Source organism: Bison bison, unplaced genomic scaffold, assembly GCF_000754665.1.
Source record: "Bison bison bison isolate TAMUID 2011002044 unplaced genomic scaffold, Bison_UMD1.0 scf7180017864037, whole genome shotgun sequence".
NCBI classification, from domain to species: domain Eukaryota; kingdom Metazoa; phylum Chordata; class Mammalia; order Artiodactyla; family Bovidae; genus Bison; species Bison bison.
This window is the reverse complement of record NW_011494609.1, coordinates 9220288-9236163: the sequence shown is the minus strand read 5'-3', so window position 1 is coordinate 9236163 and position 15876 is coordinate 9220288. Positions and strand designations below refer to the sequence as shown.

The window sequence follows — 15876 nt, the reverse complement described above, 5'->3', positions numbered from 1 at the left end:
CCTGGATCCCAGCCATCCTGGGGCCCCACCTGGCATCTACCCCTCCAGCTCTCAGGCAGCTGGGGCAGGGTGATGATGGCGGCATGGTGGATAGATAGCGGTTTCACCCCAAGGGAACAGTGCTCCTCAAAAAGTCCCTGGGGATCACACGGGGTCACATAACCACCGGGGGACCCAGGCCAAGAGACCCCGAGTGGCAGGCAGCACCTATAATTCACCGGGGCCCTAAAGTTCACTGGAGACACTGTCATTCCAATAAATGATTTTAGCCCCAGGCTTAAAGCAGGTGCTTAGTGACATATGAATCATTTATGAAGAATGTTAGGACAGCTCCTCTTCCAACCACCTGACCAGGGTCACACCTGACGAGAGAAAAACCAGGATTCCCAGACCCTCGGAGAAGTTGAGGGACACGGGGGCAGCGCAGGACTCAGCAAAGACAACTCAGTGTTTAGTGTTCTGTGGGCCTGTTTATTTCCTTCCAAGACCATTTGCGTTCCAGCCACATCTTCCTGGAATGAACCCAAGCACACAAGGTCAGTACGAGACCGCAGTCTGTTTTTAAAGTGCTACCCAGGAATACAATCACGGTCGGATTAAATTCATCACCATGCTTGATCATCAAGCCAAACCTCTCCACATACCTGGAAACCCTTTTGTTTTCTTCTTAAAAAAAAAAAAAAAATTGTAGCTTTGATATAACACTGGGGAGGGGGGAACTATAAGCCTAAATTATAAATGGCACATTACTGGTCGTTTGGAAGCTGGGGGAATGGGGCTGTGCTGTGCTCAGTCATGTTCAACCCCTTGCAACCCCATGGACTGTAGCCTGCCAGGCTCCTCTGTCCATGGGATTTCCCAGGTGAGAACACTGGAGTGGGTTGCCATTTCCTCCTCCAGGGTGAATGCGGCAGTTTGTTGCATTTTGACTGCTTCCTCATCTGGAAGGAAGGAATGCCAAAAAAAAAAGAAGGAAGCAGAGAGGTGTAACCTGAGTTCGCTTTGTAGGACTAGCAGTGCTGATGTCCCTGGGCCGCCTGCTTTGGTCATCACGCCTTCACAGGCTTGGGGTGGTGGTGGCAGGACCTGGCAACAAGGTCTAGGCTGGTGCTGAGACCTGTTTTTCATCTGATGGAGTTAAATGTTCTGGCTTCCAACAGCCACCAATTTATATTTCAAGTTTCAAGACTGAGGGCCATGAGAACATTACTCAGAAAACATTTGAATTGAGTGGCAGCAGTGTAAATTAACCTTTCCCTTTCTGTTCAAGAAGAAAAGGTATAGCATTCTTCTATACATGTGACCAGTAAGACCAATCAAACACCTGGACAGGCACCCAGCTTGTCATTGGCTGGCAGCGGCAGGCCAGGTAGTTATCTCTAGAAATCCAGGGATGCTTGTGGACTTAAACTTGAGACCTGGTTGAAATAAAGTGCTTGGTCTAAACCTTCTTCCTCACAGCAGGTTTTCAGCCAGAATGATGAGGTGGGTACTTCTGTTGATGCTACATGAAAACAGACACACACCTGAAGGTCCATTTCATTCCTCAGGAAATAACACAGGCTCATCCTTAAACAAATCCAATAGAAGTACTGGCAACTTATTAAAACCGACATGAGCAGCTGGTTCCAGACATACAGATACACATTACCATTAGTGTTCATGAGAAATTGCTTTCAAAGCACCACTCTGCAAGAAATTTCATCAAAACATTATCAAAAGCCCCCAAACCACTCTCACGTGTGGAAAAGGTAAAGGGAATGAAGTGATTTACAATAAGTAGGTTTTGCATTTGGTGTATAATCTTAATTGATGTTTGGTGTCAATGACATTTAACATAAATATCCTACACTATTAAAAAATACACCTGGATAAACAGCTTGGAAATGAAACATTCACAGTATCAATACAGCCCACGTTCTCACAGCACTACCCTGACCCTACCTTTCATTTTTCCTGTCTTATTCCTATGTCAGTGTCCTCTGTCACTTCAGAAAAATGCATTTGCGGGAGACTAATGTATGTGCATCTGGAGGGTAGGCTCCTGGAGTGACTTAAATGTTCGGGGTTCTTGAAGTGCATCTAGCAGACACCAGCAGACATGCATCTCGCCAGCACACACTCCCTCTTGTGTTAATCCATGTGCTTCTCCCTCACAGGTTGGACGGAAAGCCCCTGACACTTCCCCAGGACCCTGAAAAGGAGTCAGGTCTTGAGAAAGTTGAGAAGCAGAGCCCTGGATGAAGGTATGGAGCAGTGAGCAGGATGCTTGTGGGGTTGTTCAGGAATGGGAATGGCTACGACTTCTTTTAGAGTGAGAAAGTTGAAAGTAAGACTCTGACACCTTCACACTCAAGTAAGTCGAGTTCAAATCAAATAAAAAATTGCACTGACAACTTCTGATCAGTGTCTGACATTCTGACACACACAATACCCTCTTAGAATTAATTCTGAAATGTCACAGGTTCTGCCGAGCACATGAGAAAGGACAAGAATCCCTCAAGTGAAACAGAACATTAATGAGACCATTGGTTCCAAAAGACTAGTAGTGATTTCTAGTCTGTGGTGACTAACTTGGTATGAACATACTAGATTTTGGAATGTCAGGTGCTAATTTACAGTGATAACAATTGGAGTATAATCTTTAAAAGCAATGTATGCTAAAAAAGTCATTTTACAGTCAGTTGATAATTATTGGGACACCTAAGGATTTTGAATAGTGCGTTTTAAAACAAAATTCCTGGTTTTTAAGTTTTTTTGATGTGGACCATTTTTAAAGCCTTTATTGAACCCGTTTCAATATTGGTTCTGTTGTTTATACTCTAGATTTTGGCCACGAGGCATGTGGGATCTTAGCTCTCTGGCCAGGGATTGAGCCCATACCCCCTATACTTGGAGGTGAAGCCTTAACCACTGGACCACGAGGGAAGTCCCTATAATAAAATTCTTAATGTTATTTTCTAATCTCATCCCAAAATGAAAAAGAGTAGGAAAGGAAAGAAGTCTATAAACTTGATTTTTATAAAGGTTTCTGCTCATCCCTGGCTCTCTTCCATGAAGTATATGTTGAAGGAGTCACAAAGGCACCTCTAGAAAGGGGCTCACCCAATTTCCTATCTGTGACAGAAGCCGAGTTTTCATAATTGCCTTTGAGTCTTACGAAGAAAAATGGATCTTATGCAAAACCTGTCATCAGGATGACAGGTGCTCCTTAATAAGCATTTCTCCTAAAAGTGCCTCATCCAGAGGAGTGAAAACCTGTGACTGGACCCCAGGGGAAGGGCTCACGGATGAGGAACATGGTTTCCCCCTGGGAAAAGGCGAATTGATGAGGAAGGTGGTTTGGAAGATCCATAGGATACTAACATCGTGTGCCAAGCTCACTGTTTTTCCCACTGGAAATTAAAACAAGGGCCTCCCAAGAGTGGCTGAGCAGCGTTCACAGTAGCATTCTGAAGAGCTCATAAAAGAAATCTGATGTGTGTTTGGCTCATTTGTTATTAAACTTCCATTCCTAAGACTCACACCTGAGACATAAAATGATTTCCTCCTTTGCCCTGATAGTACTTTGTTTCAGCTGTTGGCAATATTTGGCAAAACCTTGAACTAAAGAAAAACCACGTATGTATGGTGAACACAGCCTTGTGTTTGTGGCTTATTGCTCCTGACTTCATCTGATGGGCTGGCTGCTCTCCTGTGAGCCCGGACGGCAGACGGCAGGGAAAACATTCCGTGTGTTGACTGCTCTGTTGGTATTATTATAGCTTCTGACGCTATTCAGAAAAATGTAAAACCACCTAAGGATTTACATATCTCCTACTTGCAAATAGGCTCAAAGTAAACTTAGAAAAGTGTTCAGCATAATATGCATAGGATATATTTAGTATTTGCATAATTTTTCAAATTATATGGCTAATATCAAAGGCAAGTGTCTTCCTATATTTGTCAGTGTTTCCATTACTGCAGTGATTGCTCTGTTTGCCCGCGTCCCTCCTCTCAGTCCGCAGGGGCAGCCGCACTTTTTATTCTGAGTAGCCAATCAGGAGAGGTGACCCATCCATTCCATTCACAGTGACAGCACGGAGGAACCGTCCCCTTTGCTATGTGGTCCAGGCACCAACCAAGGTTAGAGCATGGAGGACCGAGCTCGTTTCCCCAGCTGCCCGTCCACAGCCCCTTACAGTGAGTTCCACAGCTCGCACGGGAAGTATCCTCCCATCTAACTTCAGTCCTCAGCTGTGAGCACAGACAAACGGTGGAGTCTTCGGGTCCCCTGGATTCTGGTGGCAAATTGGGCTTTGCAGATTCTCTTCAGGGAAGCCTCCTGGATGGAGACTGTTTTTTTTTTTTCCCTTTAAAAGACAAAATGGTTGGAAAAACCCCAGCTAGACGGTGGACAGGGCAGCCGTCCAGCAGCTCGCTGGCCCTCTGGCTGTATCCCGGCGGGTGGCGATGGTGGGTCTGCACCTGCAGCTTCCCTGGGGAGGGGGCACCGGCCTACGGGCAGGGGTCCGAGGGGGCGCCATTCAGGGTGCTCTGGCCCCGGTGCCTGGAGAGCAGCTTCTTGTTCAGGATCCGGGAGAGCGTCACCCCCTTCCTCCGTGCCCCATCAGGCTGCTGCAGGAACACGAGGTCGTTGTGTGACTGGCTCAGGCCGGGGTCTTTCTGCTGGTGCCGCCGGCGGAAGAAGAGCTTGGCACCCTTCCTTAAAATTCCTCCTGAAAGAACAAGGCACGGGGTCAGAGGGCTGCGGCGAGAGGCTGGGACGTGTCCGGGAGGGAAGGAGAGAAGGCAGCTCCAGTGACTAACACAGGCAGCCTGTGACTGCAAGCGCAGAAAGGCAGCTGGGTCAGGCCTGTGCGCAACACAAGAGCTCCCAAGGCGTAGTGAGCAGAGCAGCTTAAAAAAGGAGAGTAGGGGCAGTGGGCTGGACGGTCCCTTGGAATCCATTCCCAGGGAAGGCACTCAGATCCCTGACTTTTAGGGGTCCCCTAGCCCTACCCACTCCTTGTCATGAGGAACAGTATAAGTAGCAGAGCAGGGCTCTAATGACCCAGAAAGGATGCTCCGATATCAAAACCAAATTAAGGACTCTGACAGAAACGATTTTCACCTTCTTAGGAAAGTTGTTGTTTAGTTCGAGTCATGTCCGACTCTTTGTGACCCTGTCGACTGTAGCCCGACAGGCTCCTCTGTCCATGGGATTTCCCAGGCAAGAATACTGGAGTGGGTTGCCATTTCCTTCTCCAGGGGAGCTTCCCGACCCAGGGATCAAACCCACAACTCCTGCACTGGCAGGTGGATTCTTTACCACTGAGCCACCTGGGAAGCCCCTTAGGAAAGTTAAATGACACTTATTCTTTTGGGGAGGAAGAGCTTTTATAACTCCAGATCCAGCATGTGTCTATTAAGCTAAGTCACATGACATGTCTGTTACTTGATCACTTTTGATCTACAAAACCTCAATTTTGCTTGTTCGGATCTATGCAAATTCGATGTAAAATGATGGAACATGAACTAGAAAAATATAGCAGCAGCAATGATTTCAACGGCGATGGTTCCTTAAAGGTTAAAGGCCAGTTACCATAGCAACGGGACAGAGCCCACTAACCTGCTTTCACTTCCACAAACTAGTTTAACATCCTGTAAATAAGGCCCCACCAGGGTCCTTTCCAGTCAGGCTGTGAAACCCATGACCATTTTGCATGCAGGAGTTAAGGACTTTGAAAGAAGAATGGCTTGACCTTCCCAATAAGGAGCTTTATAGCTAATCTGGCAATTCATTCTTTTCATGACAGATCCAGCAAGTACTTCAAAAGCTGTGACATATGCAAAACCATCCAGCTTAATCCAAACAGGAGGCCTGAGGGCGACGCTTTGCTCTTCTAGCTGAAACAGATAATTGTGGAATCTGACCGAGCCCTGTCCACAGACCTTTGCAGGATCAGCACTGACTGTGGGGAAGGCAGCAATCCCGTGAATTTCAGAGGCCACACCCTAGACCTGAATTTAAGGATGCCCGTCCTACTTGCTCTGCCCAGAATGGATGGGTCTCCTCTCCTGATTGGCTGCTCCAAATAAAACCCCTGAGGACTGAGAGGTGGGACAGAGAAACAGAGAAACCACCACGGGAACGAAAACACTATGACAAGTGTAGGAAGACCTCTGCCTTTGATATTAGCCATGTACCTTGAAAACTCAGAAGCTTCTGTGCGGAAGCTCAAGAGAAACGGGCTGAGTTTCATTGGGTCAAAGCTGCCCCCAAAGAATTGTTTTGGTTCTCTCTTTGGATACAATCACCTTTCAAGAAGGCTGAATAGGATATACATATATACATCAGTCAGTTCAGTTCAGTCGCTCACTCGTATCTCTTTGCGACCCCATGGATTGTAGCACGCCAGGCCTCCCTGTCCATCACCAACTCCTGGAGTTCACTCAAACTCATGTCCATTGAGTTGGTGATGCCATCCAACCATCTCATCTTCTGTGTGTGTGTGTGTGTGTGTATATATATATATATATATATATTTACAATTATATATATTTATAGTTATATATATGTATATGTCGGAGAAGGCACTGGCAACCCACTCCAGTACTCTTCTTGCCTGGAGAATCCCATGGCTGGAGAGGCCTGGTAGGCTGCAGTCCATGGGGTCGCGAAGAGTCGGACACAACTGAACGACTTCATTTTCACTTTTCACTTTCATGCATTGGAGAAGGAAATGGCAACCCACTCTAGTGTTCTTGCCTGGAGAATCCCAGGGACGGGGGAGCCTGGCGGGCTACAGTCCATGGGTCACAAGAGTCAGACACGACTTAGTGACTAAACCACCACCACCACCAGAGTTGGGAGGTGGTGTGCGGGGGCTTGAGGAAGGCTGGAAGAGGGACAAAGCAGAAAGGTGAATGTAAGTCTCCGTGGCTTTACTTCAAGTCAACGGGCCTGACTGGCTGCTCCCTGGACCTCAGAGGTCCATTCCTGGATCCATTCTAATCCCGGGAAGATGCAGCGTATCTCAAAAAAAACAGCAGGCAGGGTGCATGATGGCAGGGGTCACCACAACCCATGGGGCCTGACTCTGGAGTCTGGCCAGTGGGGTGGATACAGTGATGCCTGATGGTTAATGACCTAGGGACTCAAATGTCCCGGAGGCTCCCAACCTGGCCAGGTTCCCTTAGGTTCGGGTAGGTGGGGGATGGGAGGTGCTTAGGAGGTGTTTCTGGTCTACAGGTAGCTGCTCTGGGTTAAGCTCACAGTCACTCAGTCATGTCTGACTCTTTGCGACCCCATGGACCGCAGCACACAGGCTTCAGCCCCTCAAATAGCATGTAAATGTGGGGCTGTCACATCAGAACAGAGGAGAGGGAGGGAGGTCCGAGGGACCCATCTGGTTAATCTAGACTCTAATCCCACTTCCCATTCCCATCTCCCTGGGGTGGGGGACAGGGAATGGAAGTGTGGGGAGGGGAGCAGACCGGTCTGTTCCCCAGGCCAGCTGCAGACCTAGGGATGTGGAAGCCAGCAGTAAGAGAACCTCCCCTTGAACACTCCATCCACAAAGCCCATTTCACACGTGTCCCTGTGCTGAAATCCCATCCGGGGTTTGGAGCCAAGATCTAAGGTGTGAGTGGGGGCGGTGTCACAGTTTGAATCTTGTCCATCCAGAATTCTTATGTTGGGGTCCTAACCCCAGGTCCTCAGAATGTGACCTTACTTAGAGATATGGTCATGACATTGGCGATTCAGTTATAGCAAGGTCATTAGGACAGGTGCTAATCAAGTATGACTGGGGTCCTTATAAAAAGGGGAAGTTTGAACAGAGGCGCACTGGGAAACGCCATGTGAAGATGAAGGCAGAGCTCAAGGTGATGCACCTACAAGCCAAGAGGCAACGTGCTATGTTGTTAGCAATCCCCCCCAAACCCCAAAGCTGGGGCATCGGCTGGGACAGACCCTCCCTCCCAGCCTCAGGAGCAGCCAGCTCTGCCCACACCTTGATCTTGGACTCCCAGCCTCTGGAACTCAGAGACGAAATCTCTGTTGTTTAAAGCACCTCACCTATGGAGCTCTGTTTCAGCCACCCCCAGGGTCTAACACAGACGAGACAGGGAAGGGGAAGATCTGACTTAGGATGAGGATCCTGGAACGGCAGCCGTGTCCTCCTGTATCCCTGAACCCTGGATACCGTGTGGAAGATTGCGCTGCCCTCCCTGCCAGGCACACGCGTGGTTTCTGTCCTTCGTCCTCCACCCTCTGGAGCAGGGGTGCTGTGTTGTTAACTGCCTGCTCAGCATCAGTCCAGAACCAGATGCTGCCACATGTGCTCTGGTTCAGATTGACCCCTAACTTGCCACGACTTGCCACACTCTGGGGACGTCGGCTTTTTGGACAGAGGATGGTCACGTGAGGGGCGAGACTGAGGTTTGCACCTCTACAAGCTGCAGCCCAGGTTACGTTTCCCAGCCTTCTCCAAGGGTGCTCTCATCTCTTGCTTACAAATAAGGAAGTAGAGACTCAGAGAGGGACATGCTCTGTCCTTCAAAGCTTGGCTCCTCTGTGCTGCTGAGGATGCATCTGAACTGGAGGTAGCTGGCGGGCGTCTGGAGGGCCGGTCTGCCAAGTTGCTGCTGGGGAGTTCTCCGGAGGGTGGGACTGAGCAGTTCTCAGAGGGAGCTCAGAGCAGAGCCCTGCTGTTTGGCAGGGACTGGGATAGGCTTCCGGGCATGATCAAAGGCATGCCGGTGGCCTGGGGAGGACAGAATATTCCAGCGCTGTGAGCCCTTCTCCAGGCTCTGCAGTTTAACTCATCACACATGAAGAAGGACCAGTACAAGCCGAGGTTATTCCATTTTCATCACTAAATAAAAATGTGATCGTCTGTTTAAACTTGGTCACTCAAGCACAGCGACCTTCGGGGTAAATGACTGGGGATGGACACAGCACAGCTGCGCTTGGTGGACACCGATACAGCCGCAGCACGGCAGGTCGTAGCTCAGACGGGCAAGTGCACTCATCTTTGCAGGGAGGCAGGGCCATTCAGAGCCACATGACCAGGACGCCGCACCCAGTGTTCTGTGCCAGCTTGCCCAGCGTGCCCAGTGACTCCATCTGGCACTGAGCTGAGTGTTGCTGGGAAGCCCCTGTCCATGTGGTCCAGGTCTCCCATCCGTGCCTGAGCCCTAGGAGATACCCCAGGTGACGTGCATGGCCTTCATGCAATCAACTGAGAACAAAAAGGAAGGATCCCCGGGCAGAGATTCTGCCTCAAGACTGTGGCATCAGCTCCTGTCTGCCCTGTAGGTTTCAGACTCACCCACACAACCCAGATCCTTGAAATCTAGAACCAATCAATTCTGTTTCCCTGGAGAACCCTGATGACACAAGAACTCCAGTTTGGAAGGTCACACTTTCCCCAGGCCCCAGAATCTGTCACTCCTTGCTGACAGGGGAACTCACAACCATGGGGCAATGGAGAGAGGCTGTTCAGATTTAACAAGCCCACCTCATTCACCTGCCGGGCAAGAAGCAAGGCTCAGACCTCACTCCTGATCTTAAAGATGCCTGAAGGTCAAATATGAAAATGGGTTACGTGAAACTTAAGGCAAATAACCAAAATCTTACACGGTACCAGGAAGAGAAAAAAAAATCTTTCTCTGGTTCCAGCAAGATTGCTGCTGCTAAGTCGCTTCAGTTGTGTCCGACTCTGTGCGACCCCACAGACGGCAGCCCACCAGGCTCCCCCGTCCCTGGGATTCTCCAGGCAAGAACACTGGAGCGGGTTGCCATTTCCTTCTCCAATGCATGAAAGTGAAAAGTGCAAGTGAGGTCGCTCAGTCGTGTCTGACTCTTAGCGACCCCACGGACTGCAGCCCACCAGGCTCCTCCATCCATGGGATTTTCCAGGCAGGAGTACTGGAGTGGGGTGCCATTGCCTTCTCCGCCAGCAAGGTTAATAAAATATATATATGTGTGTGTATATATATATAAGGCTCAAGTATAAACACGTTGTTTAGTTGCTCAGTTGTATCCAACTCTTTTGCGACCCTATGGACTGTAGCCTGCCAGGCTCCTCTGTGCATGGGATTTCCCATGCAAGAATACTGAAGTGGGTTGCCATTCCCTTCTCCAAGGGATCTTCCCAACCCAGGGATTGAACCTGTGTCTCCTACATTGGCAGGTGTATTGACAGGTGTATTCTTGACCACTGCACTGCCCCCGAGAAACCCCATAAACTCATATACGAAGGAATTAAAAATAATTATTCTATTTGAAGTTGCAGATACTCCCCACTTTATTCCTGCTTGTTTCCACAGTTTAACAGACATAAATCGCTCAAGGAAAAATGTGTGCCAACATCTTACAGACAGGAGAACGGTGACCAAAAGCAAACTTGTAAGTTGCAGTTTGCTACCCAAAGGACAGCTTTAGACTTCAAGGGGAACCATGGACAGCCCATTTATAGAAATGACTACCTTTTAGAACCAAGGACAGTTATGGAGGCCGGTCCGTCTGTATTTCTTGGCGAGGTGGTGGTGTCACGTCGGCTAACACCGTCCTGTCTTTCCCTGAGATGCCGGTCTCCTACCACCTGACCAGGGCACTTTGCAGGAGGGAGGTGGGGAAACTAGCATCCTGGCAAGGTCCAACTGGGAAGGGACGGGAGGGATGGGGACGTGGGGAGCTTATCTAGCTTCCAGCTCAGTTAGGATATCTGCTTTCCTCATAGCAAGACTATTCTTAATTTAAAAAAATATATAAAACAAAAATAACTTACTGTGTAGGCAATTAACTCTGGTTGGCATAGCGATCCTCTTAAGTTAAAGGGGATGAGCAGGAGATGGAGAAAAGGAAGAAGTGAAAAGAAAAGTTTGCAACAGCAAAATCAGAATGCGAGACGGTAAGAGTTTGAAGCATTTACATCACACAACGTAGGATGCTACTGTGCAGGACATTGGTTTGTTTCTCTTTGTCTTACTTTTGAGTGTTTTTCAAAGTCTCCACCGATGCTTTTGTTCTGACTTGTGGTAAAACAGACATAAAATGTACCATCTTAGCCACTTCTACGTTTGGTTTGTCTTAAGCGCATTCGCAGTGTGGTATAAGCATACCAGGGCTTTGTTAAGCTAAAAATAAAACTAGTTTGAGAAATGCATTTCCTGTCTTGGCTGCATCATCACAGTAAGTAGATTTCCAATCAGCAGAATTCCAGGGGAATTCTAACAGGCAGGCAGGTCTCAGAAAGCTAACTTCCTCCTGTGACAGGAGACACAGGTGGTTCTTAATCTGAAAACTGTTTTTAGTTTACAAAGGAGAGCTGCCTCCTTATCACCAGTTTCAGTGGGAAACAGCAACTATCTGCACAACGCAGAACCATCTAAGGTTCTGACAACAAATCTCTCAGATAACACTGAGAGATTAACACTGAGAATATAAAGCACTTTTTTTAAGTGCTACCAAATGCGTCCCTTTAAAAAATCCTGCGTCTGTGAAGCCCTAGGAGTGAGGTGCGTCCTGGGAGCCCAGCGCCATCCTCCGGGGCTCAGGGTGGAGGACCAGCACATCTGTGGGCACCAGGTCCCCAAGAGTGAGGGTGTCACCCATCCCACCGGCCACGGGAGAGAAGCAGGGTGGCCAGGACACAGCAAGGACACACACTGCAGGGAAAGAGCTCCCTGGGAGGACCGGCAGAGGGAGCGAGGGAGGAGGGAACAGCGGTCTCCGAATGCACCTGGGTTGGCGAGGCTCAGCCTTTCAGAATGGGCTGAGGGCGGGAGGCAGGGCCAGCTTCTGTGAGAAGAGGAGACGGACGGCTGCTGGTCTGTTGGGCACAGAAGGGGCACATCCACCTGTTCCCCGTGTGTCCACCCTGCCCAGTGCCCACCTGCCTGCCTTAGGCCCAGGTGAGCCCCCTTGGGCAGCTCTGGCCCCAAGACACCGGGGGCGGAGGTCGGGGGCTGGTGCATGCCAGGCTGTGGACCAATAGCCAGGCCACCTTTTCCACAACAGAAGCCAGGAAGCCACCACAGAGCCAGTGCTCAGGTCACCACTCCCCATGCCACTCCTGGTCACCTGATGGGGCCCTGGGGATAAGGTCTCAACACTGGGCAGGGGGCAGATGGAGTCTCTTCATCTCAGGGTCTGGAACCACACCTAGGAACCCTCTCCTCTCTCTCTCCTCCTCTTCTAACTTCTGCCTCCCCCCCGATCTGTCCCCGATCTGCGGGGGTGGGTCAAGGGGGAGAGACAGGAATCGAATGCGGAGGGCTCTCCAGCTCCATCCCAAGGATACCAGGGCTGTCCTGTGCCCCGAGGTGTGATGAGCGGCAACCCTGGCCTCAACCTGGCTGAAGCCAGCAGCACCCCCTACTCCCAGCTATGACAATTGAAATTCTCCAGCCACGTCCGGCGTCCCCTGGGGAGGGGACATGATTGCCCCAAGTAGGAACCACTGCACTGGTCCGCGGCACCAAGAACAAAGGTGCAGAAGGCAGAGCCGCTGACCACAGTTCCCGACTAGTGAGATTCCTAATGTCTACCCTCGCCGAGGAACCAGGACAGAGCTGTACCCAGGACTCCCGGATTGGCCCCAGCCCCTGCCTCGGCTCTCCTGTCCCATGCTCTGCACTGGGACCTCCTATAACCGCCCGGCCAGTGGGGTTCTCAGGGAGGCGGGCACCCGCAGTAGGTATATCCCCGAACATGGAGGAGGGAGCTGAGACTCAGTGAGTCTTGAAGCCTCACATCTAGAGCTGGCCAAACCTCTGGGCTAAATTCTCTTGGCAAGTATCTTCAGGTCACCATCGTGCCAAAGCACTGTCTGGGTTAAACTGCACACTGAAGAAATGTACAGATTTAAAGCCCTGTTTTAGTGCTAATGCAAAACAGTCGCTTATTCTAATTCAATGATTACCTCACCTCCACACATGTGTTAAGTTAATTGGCTAATTTTCTAGGGAGCTCTCTCTCTGTGGGTCCTGTTAGGGCTGAGTGGGGAGGTCTGGTTTGGTTTCAGTTGGAGGGAAGAGTCTGAGAGGCATGCAAGTGCAGGGGAGCCCATCTGTGCAGCTGAGGGAACCCTAGTCTCTGCCCAGCTGGTCTCCTTGGCTCCATTGTGGTATGTGGCTCCTGGTGGCCCCTCTCCATGCTCTGGATGGTTCTACTCCCAGGAGGAGGGTGCACAGACAGAGAACAGGGTGCCTCTAGCCATGAACACCAAGTGGCCCCGAGAACACAGAGAGATGACCCAGCCACTCACACACAGAAGGGTTCTGAACGTGCCCCCAGCCCTGCCCATGGGCTCGAAATGGGCTCAAACATTGAGTGCAGGTGTTTTTGTAGGCGTGGGGGTGCAAGGGTAGGGTGCCCTTGTAGAGGAGAAGGGAAAGAGAGCAGAGGCTGAGAACTGAATTTCAGTCTGGAAACTAGCAGGAGACCAAAGCCACAGACTGGCAGAGGGGAGCAATGGGGAGCAGGGCCGGGTGGGGAGGGACTGGTACCTTTATGCTTCTTGGCAGCGGCTGGCTCCAACTCCGACACACTCAGGGAGCTCTCAGACAACTCGTCCCCCTCGGGGTCCTGCAGGGCCTGGCCACCCCACGCCCCAGCGGGTGGCTCTTTCTCCAAGTCCCAGGAGTCCAGCTCTATCTCCTGGGGCTCCAGGGCTGGTAGGGTCCCCACTGGGGCCTCCTCCGGTGGGGCAGAGGTCACAGCCGCCTCCGGCTGGTCCTGGGGGGCATCCTCTTGGTGGGCACCATCCATGGAGGCTGCGTAGTCCAGCATCAGGGCCGCATCACTGTCCTGAGATAGCGAGGTCTGTCCAGGGGCGAGAGACAAAGTCAGGGTGAGGAAGGTGCCAGGATACTCGGGAGGAGCAGTGAGCTGGAGAAGCCTTGGCAGCCCCACACACACAGCCGTGGGGGTGGTTTTGGCGTCCGAAGGTGCCCGGCCCTCCAAGGAGACAGCTAAGGAAGCTGAGAATCAGTGGACGCAGGTCTCCCAAGGCAGAAGGTCGGCCTGAGGTGCCAGGCTGGGGGAATCTGGGAAAAAGCACCCTCTCTGGGTGTGGAGGTGGCACATAGTCTGCTTAGTGACCACTGACAACTGCCTTTTCTGACCCAAGTCAGAAATGCCCACTGATTCAATCTGGGACAATTTGACCTTCAGTAAAAATGAGGCTTTCTTGGCGGCTCAGCAGTAAAGAATTCCCCTGCCAGTGCTGGAGATGTGAGTTCAATCCCTGAGTTGCAAACATCATCTAGAGGAAGAAACGGCAATCCACTCCAGTATTCTTGCCTGGAGAATCCCATGGACAGAGGAGCCTGGTGGGCTACAGTCCAGGGTTCGCAAAGAGTTGGACATGACTTAGCGACTAAACAACCACAACAAAAATGGTAAGTCAGCTGGACTAAATGATCTAGAATAAAACCTTAGAGAAAGAGGAGATGGAGACAGTCACAAGTCTTGTCCTTATTTGTTCTTTTTTTTTTTAAGCCTCTGGTGCCTCAGACAGTAAAGAATCTGCCTGCAAATGCAGGAGACCTGCGTTCTCTCCGTGGGTCGGGAAGATCCCCTAGAGAAGGGAATGGCTACCCACTACAGTGTTCTTGCCTGGAGAATCCATGCATAGAGGACCCTGGCGGGCTACAGTCCATGGGGTCACAGAGGGTCAGACACGACTGAGTGACTAACAGTTCTACTCTCATTCTTATTTTTGGTTTTTAGTTTGGTATAGTTTTGTTTTTGGTCACACTGCTTGGCATGTGGGATCTTAGTTCCCTGACCAGGGGATGGAACCCCCTGCCCCCTGCAGTGGAAACTTGGAGTCCTAACCACTGGGCCACCAGGGAAGTACATTCACTCATTTATTAATCCTAAAGAAAACCCAACTACTGAACTGAGCCGGGTGCTTCCAGAGATGCTATCGCCCCCTCCTGGCTGCTTCTGGAAGTGCATGCAGGAAACCCAGAGGCATCACCTGGCTCTTGGAAGATGGTTTCCAAGGCCACCCACACCCTGGGTACAATTGCAACATTGGTGACTCGCCCCTAGCACTTCCCACGATCTATTATGGCCCCTTTCCCAAGAGCCAGGGGCTCAGTTCTCAGCATGCCCTCCTATCCACCCTCTTATGCCCTCAAGAAATCAAGCTACAAGCCGTGTCCAAAAATTCATCTTTCTCCTTGTCCCCTCCCAACTACTAAATTTCCCACCTGCCCCTCCATCACTCACATTTTCTTTGCTCATTCTGAAAGGTTAAAAAGAGTTAGGGACTGTCACCTAGGCCCTTTCCCTGAAGGGCTAGCCTCTCCAGTAGCCTGGCCTGCCCATTGTCCACACGGGATGCCTCGAGCCTGCCATCTGCCCTGGACTAAGGTCACAGAGCAGCACAAGGAAGGCACAGGGACAGGGATGTGTTTTAAAACAAGTTTCATTTCTCTGACTGCAGGAGGCATAAAGTTTCACTGCAAAAGGAAGGGTTTGGAAATGAGTCATGTGTAAAGTGAAAGTTCCCCAAGACGGCTTGGTGATGGGGGTGGAGGTCCTGTCCTGAAGGGGAGCTGACCTCATCTTGGTCTTTCTCTTTCAGTAATTTTTCTTCAAATGATTCACCAACCTCTCAACACCCAAAGCATCCCAGGTCAGAAACCATCAAGTTCCTTCCTCAACAGGATAAGCTGCGTAAACAAAAATGCCACAAGTAATCCCTTGTTGCTGTTGCTGCTGCTGCTAAGTCACTTCAGTCGTGTCCGACTCTGTACAACCCCATAGAGGGCAGCCCACCAGGCTCCTCCGTCCATGGGATTTTCAGGGCAAGAGTACTGGAGTGGGGTGCCAAGGGATTCTCTGAATCCCTTGTTGGGGGAACACAATCT

General features: G+C 50.4%; 1 protein-coding gene across 1 annotated transcript in view; it reads right to left on the bottom strand.

Annotated features, from left to right (window-relative positions):
* Positions 1–450: 450 nt before the first annotated feature.
* C2CD2 (C2 calcium-dependent domain containing 2) overlaps positions 451–15876 on the bottom strand; it is a 65807-nt gene continuing 50381 nt past the window's right edge. The window contains exons 14-15 of the mRNA XM_010835009.1: positions 13501–13816; positions 451–4718 (exon numbers count right to left, since the gene is read on the bottom strand). Coding sequence (XP_010833311.1) covers positions 4498–4718; positions 13501–13816 — 537 coding nt within the window. The 3' untranslated portion in view covers positions 451–4497. The remainder of the gene's footprint in view (positions 4719–13500; positions 13817–15876) is intronic.